Source organism: Cyclopterus lumpus, chromosome 7 (genome assembly GCF_009769545.1).
Source record: "Cyclopterus lumpus isolate fCycLum1 chromosome 7, fCycLum1.pri, whole genome shotgun sequence".
NCBI lineage: Eukaryota > Metazoa > Chordata > Actinopteri > Perciformes > Cyclopteridae > Cyclopterus > Cyclopterus lumpus.
Genome location: NC_046972.1, coordinates 8,872,521 through 8,886,669, shown reverse-complemented (window position 1 = coordinate 8,886,669; position 14,149 = coordinate 8,872,521). Strand labels below are relative to the sequence as shown.

At 44.3% G+C, this 14,149-nt stretch overlaps 1 protein-coding gene across 1 annotated transcript; it reads right to left on the bottom strand.

Annotated features, from left to right (window-relative positions):
• Positions 1 to 328: 328 nt before the first annotated feature.
• LOC117733352 (transketolase-like) lies at positions 329 to 13,086 on the bottom strand. The gene is made up of 14 exons (XM_034536944.1): positions 12,711 to 13,086; positions 10,688 to 10,805; positions 10,140 to 10,253; positions 9,051 to 9,148; positions 6,227 to 6,418; positions 5,917 to 6,035; positions 4,611 to 4,807; positions 4,261 to 4,425; positions 3,673 to 3,829; positions 2,873 to 3,003; positions 2,630 to 2,713; positions 2,414 to 2,507; positions 2,180 to 2,302; positions 329 to 762 (listed from the first exon to the last, which is right to left on the bottom strand). The coding sequence occupies exons 1-14, from the start codon at positions 12,815 to 12,817 to the stop codon at positions 575 to 577; spliced, it is 1,887 nt and encodes a 628-aa protein (XP_034392835.1). The 5' UTR covers positions 12,818 to 13,086; the 3' UTR covers positions 329 to 574.
• Positions 13,087 to 14,149: the final 1,063 nt, after the last annotated feature.

Here is a 14,149-nt window from a genome sequence, read left to right as displayed (position 1 = left end):
CAGGGGTCAAAAGGGTTAAAAACAGTCAGTGCTCAAACAGACCACACCAGAGTTTCTCCACACCCTGCTGGGTCTAGTGGGGAAGCATTTAAAGAGTCGAACTGGGCGCAGACGTACGAAACGCTGCGCCGAAGAAGTGAGAGGGGATCCACAGAAAGAATATAAAAAAGACTTCACTGTACTCCAAACCACGTTCACTGCTTTCACTGAAACACTACAGCAGTACCAACACTTTCTCTGGGAGGTAGGAAGGGGGTTATGGGGTGGAAGTGTGGATGTGAGTTTGTGAAGGGAAGGGGGTGTTTACACAAACTAATGGGGGGGGGGGGGGGGGGGGGGGGGGTCAACAACCACATCAATGACAGTAAAAGAGAAAAGCCGGGCTAACTTTTTTTTTCAACATTTTTCAAACTTTTGCTTCTGATTGTTTTACGAGGAGGAGAGCGTGAGTGGGCCAGAAGTGCTTTCCCTCCTTCCGTGTTGGGTTACTTGTTTGTTGTCTCCATGGTGATCACCAGTTAACCACAGAGTCCTTCCCCATATGTGTCGCCGCTGCCGCCCCTGCTACAGCTTCTTATTTGGCGTTGGCGGAGCTGCTGAGCATCTTACGGACCGCTTGAGTGATGGCGTCGCGGTCGATGCCAAAGATCCGCAGCAGCTCGTTGGGCTTGCCGCTGCGGGGCACCTGAGAAACTGCCAGGCGGTGAACAGTGAAGCCGGTCTCGTTCACTACCGCGGAGCACACTGCCTCACCGAGACCACCTGAGGAGTGAGAATATACAGCAGTCAGGACTATCGATTGAAGGATCACTCAAAAGGCAAACGTGTTCTTCACGAGAATTTCTCCCTTCAGGTCTTTTCATTTGTTCCTCTGTCATATTAAATCTCTCGCACCCTCACGGGTGATTGAGCTCTGCAGCGATGTGGACTGACAGGACGGCTGACGCCCTACCTCCACTTTCTCACTCCTTACTTTCACCCCCCCCCCCCCCTCTGAAGACTAACTTCCCCTTCTCTTTGTCTCACTTTTCTTTTTCTCTTCACTCCAAACTGTCATTCAAACATTTCTGACAGAGTGAACATTGAAGCTGAGAAATTAGAAAAAGAGAGTAATTATTAATGTTCTTTGTCCTTTACTACTAACAGTAGTAAAGGACAAAGAACATTAATAATTACTCTGTTCACCACATCCCCCCCTTCCCTGGATACTACTGTCTGTTAAAAATTAACCCAAATATAGGTGTGTGTGTGTGAGAGACATCCTTTATTTGTTGTCTTTCATAGCGAACATAATGTAGTGTCAACGAGCTGAGAAAGCAGCATGTAGGACAACAGAACAACACAACAGGAGAGAGAGAGAGCTAATTCAGGACACTCGTTTTTGTCTTGCTGGTACTGTATGTAGGTCAGCGTGAGCCCGAAGGTCGGAGCTGAAATTAAGAAACCCTGACAAGCTCTCCCAGCTCCTCCCACTTCACCCCCATGCCGCTCTTCTCTCCCTTCCCTTGCTCAGACTCCAGCTTCCTCATACTTCCTCTATCTGTCTGCAGATTTCCCTTTGTCCTTTGCTCCAGGCATTTTTTATTCATGAGCACAAACAATCCCTATGCCTGCTAGTTAGAGCTCTCCTGGTAATATCCACGAAGATGTGACTGTCCTGGTTTTAAACTGGACATGGTTCAGTAGATGACAGCAGTAGAGTGTCCCTTTACATTGTTATTGAGACCCGTCACCACTAATAATGTATTACACAACATCAGTTTATGTGACATTATGTAGCAACGTTCTGTGACCAGAAGTTTAACTTTTGGGGATTGAGATGACTTTTTAATCATATATTTATTGCATTTTATGACTAGTTTATTCATCAATGCTACAATATGAATCAAACAGATATTAAATCATTATTTCAGGACAAAAATAGTTATTTTCCCCAAGTGGTTCTTAAATCAGGTTTAAAATCATTTTGAAGTTTAAGTTGATCTATTGGTCTGAGTGGAAAGGGTCTGGATAGATCGGCGACCGAGGGCACGAACATGTGACGAAGGCTACAGGTCAGAGTTGAAAAAACCTTGTCGGCTGAAATGCACTTTGTTGGATCATTTTAAGAATATCGCAAGAAAATAACTCAGCCATTTCTCCATTTCTTTGTTTTTAAAGGTAATTCACAACCCCTGACCTTCATAGTAGTGGTCTTCCACTGTGATGATGCGTCCTCTGGTGGCCCTGGCGTTGTCGATGACGGTCTTGGAGTCCAGGGGTTTGATGGTGAACGGGTCAATCACACGGATGTTAATTCTTTCTGAGGGAGGAGAGAGGAAGGTGGAGGAGACACCTCAGTCCAACTGATGGTTCATATAAAGACTGTGTACTCTGATGCTGACGTGGGCTGGTTTCTTTGGTTTCGTCATACCTTTCTTCAGCTGTTCAGCAGCTGCCAGAGCCTCGTGGAGGGTCACTCCTGCTCCGATCACAGTAACTTGGTCGTCGTTGGTTTTATACACAACCTGAGTGGGACGTGAAGAATATTTGTTTATGGACTCGAAATGGAAAAAATGCACACACTCTGGTCAGATGAGTCATTTGTGATAATGAGGTATAAACAGAACAAAGTTCAAAGAGCACACACCTTAGCCTGACCAACATGGAAGTCCTCATTGCAGTTGTAGATGATGGAGTTCTCTGGGCGGCTCGTTCGGATGAAACACAAACCCTGAACCAGAAATCATCCACATGTATTATTCATAACAGATACTGTGTACGATGGGATCCCATACATACACTCGATATGATGAAGCTTCATTCCGCTCTAAACCTTCACAAATGTTCTTTTCAGGATGTAACATTTGTTATAAAGGGTGACTACGGGTACCTTTGTGTTGGCGGCGAGCTCCACAGCTTTCTCAGTGGACACACCATCACTCGGGTAGAAGATGGTTGCCGTGGGAATGGCCCTAAACATGGCCAGGTCCTCCAGACCCATCTGAGAGGGCCCGTCCTCACCTGAATATGCACACATCTCAGCATCAAACGGACAAGTAAGGCACAGCAAGACTGGTATGTTTACCGGAGACTGGGAAATACATTCTGGCAGACTGGCATGCATTCAGTCTGGAAAGGTGCACATGCAATGTACCTGGAGAAGTGAAGGAGTAAGGGGAGAAGGAGGAGGAGGAGGAGGAGGTGAAAGAGAATCAGGCCGCTCTGTCATCACCTCCATGACATAGAGACAGTGAGAGGGGGGAGGAGGAAGAGTGCTGATACCAGGAGAGGAAGATGGATAACAGAATAACAGAGGTGGTGAGAAGTTTTTGGAAAAAAGGTTTAGGGTCAGGAAAATTAAAACTGAGACATATTGAGGGCTGGTTCAATCCACGTTGTAGTAAAATTAAAGCATGGATTGCTTTTCATTTGACATACATTGTGCACACCTAGCTCCTCATTTGATAAACAATGTTGCCAGTAATCCTATCATGTTTGTCTTCCCTCTCTCATCTCCATGCCATTTTATAATCCTCCTAAACCCTACAAATGCCACCTACTGTATAACTATGATGCGATAAATAAATAAAAGTCATAGTAAGCAGTAAAAGGACTAAAAAAATGGACTATTGAGCTTTTAGCAGTTCATTTTCAAGCTCCTGATTGGTGAAAAGAGAGACAGGAACTGACCGATAGAGACACCACAGTGGGAGCCGCAGAGGTTGATGTTGCTCTCAGAGATGCCGGCCATGCGGAGCTGGTCAAAGGCCCGGCTGAAGAACGTAGCAAATGTGCTGGCAAACACCACATTACGGTCCCTCACGGCACAACCCATTGCAACGCTCACCTGCAGGAGGAGAGAGAGGGAGAGAGGTAGGAAGGAGGGAAAAGAAGGAGGTGTGCTGACTTTGTTGATGCCCCGAGTTTTCGTTTAGCTGACCATGATGTTTTACTTTGGAAGACGGTTGAGCCGGTCTCACAATACGGTTACTTAATACTACAAGTGTTGCTAATCCCATCCCCATTAGCCTAAGATGTTGTTTAGTTTCATTAGCACATGTTTGCATGCTAACATGCTAAACTAAGATAGAGGACATGTTACACATGAAACCTTTAGCTCAAAGTCCAGTCCTACAGAGCTGTTAGCACAATGAGTTATTTATCATAATGATTCTCAAGGGGTGATGTGTCAGTGGAAACAATATACTGATGTTTATATATATTATTAAACCAAACCTCTCCAGACATCTGATTGGAGCGCTATTGTCTCTTTCTCACCATGTTCTGCTCAGCGATGTAGCACTCCACGTAGCGGTTGGGGTGTTCGTTCTTAAAGAGCTCGGAGAAGGTGGAGTTCTTGGTGTCTCCGTCCAGAGCCACCACATGGTCGTTGTAACGGCCCAGCTTGGCCAGAGCCATGCCGTAGGCCTTCCTCGTAGCAATCTGGTGACACAGAGACAAACCAACAACCAATCAGGAGAAGATACACAAGCTATGTTGTGTACTATCTGAAGAGTTAAAGACCAATTTATTTGTTTCCACCAATATAACATACAAGTAAAAACCCAATTTATGAGATATAAAGATGAATCAACACATCTGCGCTTGTCTGTCATCACTTGTCACACCTTTTCTCCAGATTTGTAGCTGGGTGCACTCGGCATGCGAACGTTGCGGAGGCTGACAGGTGAGGCATCCTCATTGGGTGGAGCAGGATACAGGCGCTTGTTGCAGCTGACGACGCGGCTCTGCATCTCCTTGATCACGCTGTCGGCCATGTCTTTGGGCAAAGGTTTGCCATGCCAGCCCATCTTATCCTCAGCCGCTGAAAAACACAACAAACACAACGAAGGCTAGAGCAAACAAATGCACCTTTTACCGTTGTTGTAGCCGCAGTACAACTTATTACAGAGTGGAGGTAATTAAAATAACCTTTTTATTTTCAAGAAAAAATGTAAATGGTGACAAACAGAACAGTTAACCGATATGTGGTGAAAGTTGCTGCATGTATACAGTCAAAGTGAAGAGTACGGGGTTACTCATTGGACCTTAAGAGATGACTTGTATGTGCTTTTGGTATTAATGAAGTTTAGATCAAAATGCACCTGAAAATATAGTACAGAGTATATAAAACAAATTCCTCTTCATATCCTGCATACCTCTCTCCTCCACATGTATGCATGTGCATACAATAAACCATGTCCAGCTGTAACACTCATAACAATCATCCACCTCAGTAGGTCCCAACCGGCTACTTCAAAGATCCGAAGGGTAGACTCAAGAGGCCACATGCTTATGACAACACTCACGATTTCTCACAAAAACGTATGTATACAAAGACATACTCCTCTCTTAGACACACACACATTGCTGTTAAAACAATTTTTTTTTACCTCTCTCTTTCTCACTGACACACATGGTCTCACACACATGGCCCCTCACCATTATCACAACACCAGCAACAAAGGGCTGTGGCTGCGAGTGTATCCTCCACATTCTGAAGGATTACTGCGCTGCAGCAGCTAAAGCACTAAAGCGCTGCTTGGATTACAGCGAGTTCGGGCCCCTTTGCTCTGGCGGCGGGTCCCCAGGGTTAAGAAAACTTGTGACGGAAATTATTCCCTGTGAGTTGCCGGCGTTTTACCAAGTCATCATTTAGAAAAAAAGTTTTCTGGAGCAGGTGAGCAGCAATAACCACCCCGTGTCGAGGTTATGAAAAAAAATGCTTGTTGTGATAGTTTAAAATGATTGTGCTTGAAATTTGTTATGTACCCATAGCTAAGAAGGACATCTACATTCAAACTAACATATAGGAAGTATTTTCTTAAATTAAAAAAAGAAACAAAACATTTAAGAACTGCACTTGAACCCTACTCCACACTGACAGGTTGTACTCATACTGTGGATCACTGCACGTGTGCCTGGTTATTGTACCTGGGATGCCTTTGCCCTTGATGGTCTTGGCGATGATGGCAAGTGGCTGGTGGCGGGGTTGACTCAGCACCTTACACAGCTCCTCCACACTGTGGCCATCCACAATGATGGCCTGCCAGCTGGTAAAACAGAAGAGATCAAACTTAAATGCAGTCCTCTATACGGGTGAATTTCTATAAATGAAAACAACTCTGGTTATTGTATTCATAGAAAAATCTAATCATTTCAGCATTCAGATGTACACACACTTCACATCCTCCCACCAACCCAGCTTCACCCTCTGACCCCCCCCCCCCCCCCCCCTGCTCACCCAAAAGCCTCACAGCGTCGCTGGTACTTCTCCACATGGTGCTGAAGTGGAGTCGGGTCGCTCTGACCCAGACGGTTGATGTCCAAGATGGCCACCAGGTTGTCCAGCTGGTAGTAGGAGGCGAAGGCCATGGCCTCCCACACCGAGCCCTCGGACATCTCTCCATCACCAAGCAGGCAGAACACCCGATAGCTACGACCAGAGAGAGACTTTAGGGATATTCAGAGCTTATAAAGACAGACCAGAAGAAAGAGCTGAATAAATAGGTGAGAAAATGTTCCATATCAGCTCCATTTCCCCTCTTGGCAGACCCCCCCCCCCCCATTTTCTGATTCCTCCTATAGGGCTAAATGTGACAGCAGACCCCCCCCGCCCTCCCCTTCCTGCTGAGCTCTGATCATGTGTATGTGTAACAACTCCTGACAGCTTTCCAGTCAAATAGACACATTCTCATTAAAGCTGGAAGATCGGCCGAGACGCGTCCCATTACACTACGCATTCCAACCACGAATAAACAAATGGCACAGAAAAGAGAAGACAGAGGAAGAAGTGAAGAAGAGAAGGAGTGAAAAGAGGTAGAGATGAAACACGAATAGCCAGTTAGACTGATCTCTAACGGTCGGTTTCTGAAACGTGTCTGCTGAAACTATCCGTAATGACATATGCAGATGGATTGAACCACATCTGGTAAAAGTGCCAGCTAGTGTTCATCATTTAGGGCTCTAAAATATAGCACATTTAGTTAATTTTGCTGATCATTGAAGCAACTCAGTTTGAAACAATAATTTATTTCAGTTGCGTATACGAGCAGTTAAGGTAAGACATACAATGAGAGGTAACTCAGATATTAGATATTTTTTAACATTTAAAAAATCTTAATGGTCTAAAGAAACAACAGGATAAGTATGGTAAGCTCTCCAAACTAAGTTTGAATTGAATGAATATATTTTATTCAAATATCGAAGTCTCACCCTTTAGGTATTTATTTTACACTGTATGTACATGTGAGTGATCCCAGTCACGTAGAGAGTCGCCAAAATCTTCTTCTTTTTTTCAATTCTGAAGTTTTCAAGAAATTGCAGATTGTGATAATCTGCAACCCATTGTGTCAAAAATAAAACCACTCTGGTATCAAGAACACAGTCTGAAGGGCATCCAGCAGAACTAGAGCAGGTGGATCAGCGCTTGGCTGGAGGAGCTAAGTAATCCCTCAGGAGGTGTGAGGAGTGTGCACTTTTCTTTCATCCGGTTATTGTAACGTGAGAATAACAGATCAAGACAAGGTGATACCTCTCCTTGACAACAACCTACCTCGCATTTTGTGTCATCCAAACAATTACACCCTGCCAACATCAAAACAACGGAGATGAAACTTCCAGCCAAATACACGAGCTCGAGGAGGAACCCTGCATGAGTTGGATCCGATAACCTCATATTTACAACTGCAGACTATGGAACCAGAGTGAGAAGTGAGAAGTGTCAATTATTCAGTCTCTGTTGATAAGTGTAGTTGACAGGTTCATTCCTGTATTGATTTGTAATAAAACCACACCCTCAGAGAAGCTGAGCGTCAGTTTGGTTGTTGATTAATTTCTGGATACAGTTCGACCAGAAATAACAAAGTGTGACATATGCCTGCTGCTCCACTCCTATTGATCTAGTAGAGCAGGTTGCCTCCAGGAGGGGCTCATATAGTAGCCATTCAGCAGTTTTTGTCTCAGATTGTGTTGTGAAACCAGTGATGCACATTAGTTTGACAAGCTGCTCTGAGCATCGTAAGGGAAAAGCATACGCCCATGCGCATGCGCGCTCAACCACATGCACAAGCACATCCCAGTATAATCCACCGCGCACACATAGATGCATCCAAAGCATGGGAATGGGATTTAGAATTGTTCTATTTTTTGTTGTTGTGAGAACGAGATTAAAGGGTGAGGCGTAGAGATGAGGGGAGGGGCTCTGCCATTGCATGTGTGATTATTAGAGCAGAAACAATCGAGTGCACACAGAATGCAGAGTGAGAGATATCAAGGGCCGCCTACACAGACTGCAAATACGGCATTCCCTGAACGGCTGCTATTACACATTTACACAATCTTACAAAATTGCCGTTGGAGTTCTGGCCACGATTAAAATGGTCAAACTATGTTCCTGTGTTCAGCTCTGACACTTTTGCATCATCGTCTTCTCAGTAAAATATGAATGGCATTACGCTGTCTCTATTGTTGGGCTGGAGACCATGTGGCTCTTTCTAGATCGCAGGAGAACAAAGGAGACACACGAGGACTCATCTGCAACACTGCTAACATTCAGCTGAGCGATAGATGGCCACACACGTTATTGTGTTGCAAGTATGTTGGAAACCGTCAACCTCAAATATAAAAGAAGAAGCTGCAGAAGTGTACACTGTTTTTCAACCAAAACTAAACATCATTTTAATCTAGGAATTTGAATTTGACCTTTTATGAAGAGACAAATGAATCCCCATCACTGATATATTTTGCACTTTTGCATCTATCCCTGTAGAGTTATTGGGGATTTCGGATCACTAAGCACATACCCTCCCTCATCCGGATATGAAGGTAAACTGATCAGAGGTCAGATCTCCCGGCTCTCTGATTGACCTAAATGTCAACCCAGACCAGAGCTGTCAGGTAAGATTTGATCCCAACTTAAAGGCGGAAATGTCACACGTCAGCACCGTTCACTGCACTGCATTATGCATCATGCATAATTTCATACCATCTACCTTAATGTGTGCAGATGCAAGCTGGGCTGTGTGTGTGTGTGTGTGTGTGTGTGGTGTTTTGTTGGTGCATGTTACCTGGCCTTGTCAAAGTATTTTCCAGTGTAGGCCATTCCACAGGCAGCTCCCAGCCCCTGACCCAGAGATCCAGTGGCCACATCCACAAACTGCTGCTTCTGTTAACACGCACACACACACACACACACACACACACACACACACACACACACACACACACACGTCTCACTCTACGGGCTGCAGGAGAGCTATAGATTCCAAACACAGAAAGCCTGAAATCTGTGAGTAGCAGCGTGTCTGTATCTGGGTTGATGTGAACAGCATCTTATTAATGTCTGCAGCAAAGGAGAAAGGAGCCGGGGACAGAGGAGCATCTTTGTCACACAAGAGCATCTTTGTCACCAGGTCCCTTTGTGCATAACGTGTGTCTGTTATCTGTTATCTGTCTACATGTGTTTATGTCTCTATATGAACAGAATGTGCAGCAAGTGTACATGTTATGTTCTGAAGTAGAAGTTCACAAACATTTGAAAAGATAAAACTATCCAGTATTTTAGAGGGAAAAAGATTACAGAAAGGCTAGAAAATGGAAAACCTTGTTTTTATGTTGCATAAAGATATTTATTATTCTTTTTCACCATCCTATTTAGCTTGTAACACCCTTGGATGGTCTCAATCGCCAGCTTGGGAACTACTGGTCAAAATATCATACCATCTCTAACAGGAAAAATACAACTACCTTAAATCGTTGCATATTTAAAATTTGCAGTATGGCCACATCCAGGGATATTTGTCCTTGCTCATCTCATGGCAATATTTTAAGATTGTTAGATGTGATCAAAAGGTTTGCCCACAGCCCAAATAAGCAAGCAGAGTTGGACCGATAAAACAGTGCAGGCAACAGTTCTGGAGTCAAACCAGAAAGATGCCGACGTGTTAATGGTGGAAGAGCTATGAATGTGTTTCCTCAATGTTCATTTACTGGTATAGTCGTATTGTAAATATTCTCTTTCACATCAACAATACCAGTGACCCCCAAATGACTACAGAATGCTAGTGGCCGGCTTTCAACGTATTCCTAATGCACATGTGTTGGCATGCTGGAGTAAATTGCTTTCAGACTTCTTGCAGGTCTGAACGTCACCTCACCGGCACAGGATGTCCCTCCAGGATGGAGTCCACCTTGCGGAGGTTGAGGAGCTCGTTCTCCTTCAGGTAGCCAGTCTCCGCCCACACGGCATACAGCACAGGGGCTGCATGACCCTGAGGAGGCAGAGGTGAAAGGTCAAGAGTGTAAGGCGAACATACCGTTTACCGGATTTGCTGGAGCTGCTATCAGAGTTTATAAAACGCTCATCAATGTTAGGGAGCTATAAGATCTTGTTTTTGCGTCTCTAATTAAAATTTTTCTCCCAAGCGTCAAATTAGGTGTGACATTTGGAATAGTAAAGTGTGGAGTTTGCCTCTGGCACCTTATATACATCAAACACTAGAATCAAGAAAAACATGCATGTGGACTTAGAATTAGATGCACATGTTCTCAATATGCCTCACTTAACAGGTAGTAAATAATGAAGATGTCCCTCGTGTGTTGTTTTTGTGCATTGCATCAAAGAAACATCAGTCACCCACCTCGCTGTGTGTGTGTGTGTGTGTGTGTGTGTGTGTGTGTGTGTGTGTGTGTGTGTGTGTTTTACCTTGGAGAGGATGAAGCGGTCGTTGTTGGGGTTACGGGGATCTTCAGGTCGGTACTTCATGGTATTAAAGAACAGCACAGACATAATCTCTGCCACACTGCAACATGATGTGGGATGACTGCAAAGAAATGATGGTGAGAGAGAGACATCAGACACACGGCGACCAAATAAAAAAAAACTTGATGTGTTGCGTTGTTGAAATATATACGCATGTTCAGAGCATACTGTTCACACACAGATGCAGAGGAGAAAGGAGACATTAAAAAAAAAAGAAAGAAAGTCAGAAACAAAGTGGTAATCAGAAGTGGAGCTCGACTCTTTGTCAACTTGGACCGAGTGGGTTAAGTCATGCCGGACCAACTGCAGTCAGAGAGTTATGCAAGAAACACAGTATGCTAGTGAGACTGACTTCATCAGGGCCAGACAGTCAGTCAGTATATATATATATATACAGTAGCTCTTTGTAGGATGTTTCTTTATTTCTTTCTCTCTCATACACGCACACACAAAAATACATACACTTGAGTACAAAAGCTTAATTCAATGCGTTGTCCCAAACTGTTAAAGTCACGACAATTGAACGCAACATAGGTTATGATGAGGTTTTATGTCTTGAAGGTTGTTATTCTCTTTATTTTCTAATCACATGATAATACCTCACTCAGACCTCCTCCGTGAAGGCCTGTACCTTACTCTCCTGAAATGGAAAAAAGGGATGTTGTGGGGAAAAAGCAGAAGGAGCTGAAGAATTAGATTGCTCTCATGTGGGAAGGAGGATGCTCCATGAGAGGCCAGAGGCTCAATGGCTGCAACATGAAAACTGGCTGTGATAAAAGAATGGAATAAATGAAGCATGTGATAGACAGTTTTATTATCATGTTTGTGTTTCAGTGATGTCTTGTTCACACAGCCCTTCACTCACATTGACTTAAAGAAAAGCAGCCTATAGAGCTCAGTCACCAATAATCAAACACTTTGAACATTAAACCATTAATCATAACACCAAGGGAAGCAAAACACAGTAACATATTGTATAGAGTCAAAATGGGGCTGTCTAATCCTTATATTCTGTGTAATGAGAAGAACGTTGAACAAGCACGCAGAAGTTACACTTTCGCGTATCCTATAATCTATTTTTAATTGTAATCTTTTATTTTCCATCACTCCAATAACGTTGCAGTCAGTTTGTGAATTCGGATTTTATGTTGACATTCCCCCCCCCCCCCCCCCCGACGTATTTCTCCCGTTTTGAATTCGTGAGAGGCTGGACGCACGCACGCACGCACGCACGCACGCACGCACGCACGCGTGGTAGAGCTGCCTCCTCACGCCATGTCGACCCGAGGGCTGAACGCACGCGATCATGCACTCACCGATCGCGGCTCTGCTCCTCCTCCGTTGTATAACCGACCACAGAGTACGTGAAGAGAAAGCTGGGACACCTCCAGCAAATTATGCCGAGCCTAATCCGACACGATAATTACATATTTTATAATTTGAAGGGCTGTTGGTGCCAACCAAAACACGTATGTTAATTTTATTGTACGTCTAATTGCGCTCAGAAACTTAATACCCTCGTGAACTGAAATACAGATGCAAAAAGGCCAAGTAATCAACTCTCGGACCCTTTAATTTACGCACAACACAGTGCGTAAATTGCGCATAACGCGCGTTGGCGCAACACTGTAGGAGGAAATATGAATAAGGAAAATCCAATGTCAAGTTTTAGTTTTGGCACACCACACGGGACGTCACCGTTGTGATATTCTGCATAAAATGCTTTATGCTGCTGATCCTCCTGCACGCAGTCTGCCGCGGACAGTCACGCAATCAGAAAACAAGCTGTGTGTTGTGAACATCCCAGTCCGCGTTTCTACTTTTTTATTTTTTATTGTGCCCTTTACAACAACAAAAAAAAGGTGCATGAATCATATCGCAACTATCCCAGGACAGTAACCTGGTTGTGTTGGGTATACATCTCCAGCTCGGGTTAATCTCTCCGTATCCCTCCTCCTCCTCTTACCCGCTGCCCGCTGCAGTTGTCGCCTTGATGGAGTTGATCCGGAGCTTGGTGGCGATGTTCCTGAGCGCCTGCACCGTCTGCTGGTCGGGTTTATGGTAGTCCTCCATCTGGCCGATGCACCGAAGAAGAGCTCACACGCACACACGAGTCGGTTGAATGGAGTGAAGAGTTAAAAGTCCACGGTCTGCTGGCCAGAGAATAAAAGGCGATCTGTGCACAGCGGACGATGTCAGGGTTAAAAAGAGGCAGTGGTGCTGAACCTGCCAGACAGAGACGAGGGATGGAGGGGGCGTGTTGGCAAGCAAAGACTCTGAATATGGCTAATGTAGGGCTAAAAGGAGCAGACCGTTACTCCAAACTGTCACGCATGGGCACCAATAAGCACCAATAAGCACAGAGGAGGAGGGCTTTGGGCTGAGACCAAGGCCACACGCACACTCTGCTCAGGTTCAACCCCCAGAGCACTATAACGTATCTAGTGACGTTTTGGTGAGGGAGGCTAAGGCGAACAGAAAATGCAGTAAAAATGAAATGGAGTAAGTGCAGAGTATGAGATTTATGTTATACAATATTTATATGTTATTATATATTACTGGGATGTTTGCTGAAATTAATTGGATGGCCCTACCAAAACATAATTCCACCAGCCGCCACAGTTGCAGACTGACACTGTATGTTTGACTTGGTCCAATTGAAATGTATTCTGGTGTGAGAGACAGACCGATCAGACACAGTCGAGTGTAACATGAACAGATCTCTCTTTCAACAATTGAGTGGGCCTGTTTGTGAAGCCACACCATTTACACGAGAGCCGGGGAGGGTGACATGCAAAAGGAGGATGACAAATGACTAATCTTAATGACATTTCTCCACGCAGGCTGACCTGATTAACTAGCGCACAGCTTTTGTTCGGTTTTGACACTCAGAAAAGGTTAATTTTAGGGGGACTAACCTTTTCTCATGGAATGCCAGGGCACTCCTGCCCATGGCTGAGACTGAGATCCACATTTTGGGCAGCAGGGGACCTCTGGATGGTGATTAAAAAAAAAAAGAAAATAAGGACATCCATGGCAACCTATTAGTCAATATCTCCCTTCAGAGAAGGATACATTGGTTTTGTCATTAAACCCAGAAAGGCTTAAAGGTCAAGTTCTCGGCTTAAATAAACCCTTTAATAAACCCCTGCATGGGCCAGATACCAAAGGATTACAATTTAACCACCAACACAGTGAGCGCACAGTGACACCTGGTGGTCAAAAAGAGAAAGTGCACAATTCTCCCCCTCCTGAATGACACACTTTAGAGAAAACCATCTGGCCAAATATAATTACATTTTCTCTTAATGTATGCTCTACTATTAAACTGGAAAATTAGGAACCTTCTTCATAAAATGTGACATGATTTGGTGTCCCAATATTGTCAGCTTCAAATCATATACT

What these genes read in the sequence shown, in the direction of transcription:
- LOC117733352 (XM_034536944.1), bottom strand. Translation starts at nt 12,817, where the DNA reads ATGGAGGACTACCATAAACCCGACCAGCAGACGGTGCAGGCGCTCAGG. An exon ending in ACAACTGCAGCGGGCAGCGG is followed by an intron (nt 10,806 to 12,710) that starts GTAAGAGGAGGA and finishes ATTTCTTTGCAG; the next exon opens with TCATCCCACATCATGTTGCA. An exon ending in AAATACTTTGACAAGGCCAG is followed by an intron (nt 6,419 to 9,050) that starts GTAACATGCACC and finishes CTCTGGTCGTAG; the next exon opens with CTATCGGGTGTTCTGCCTGC.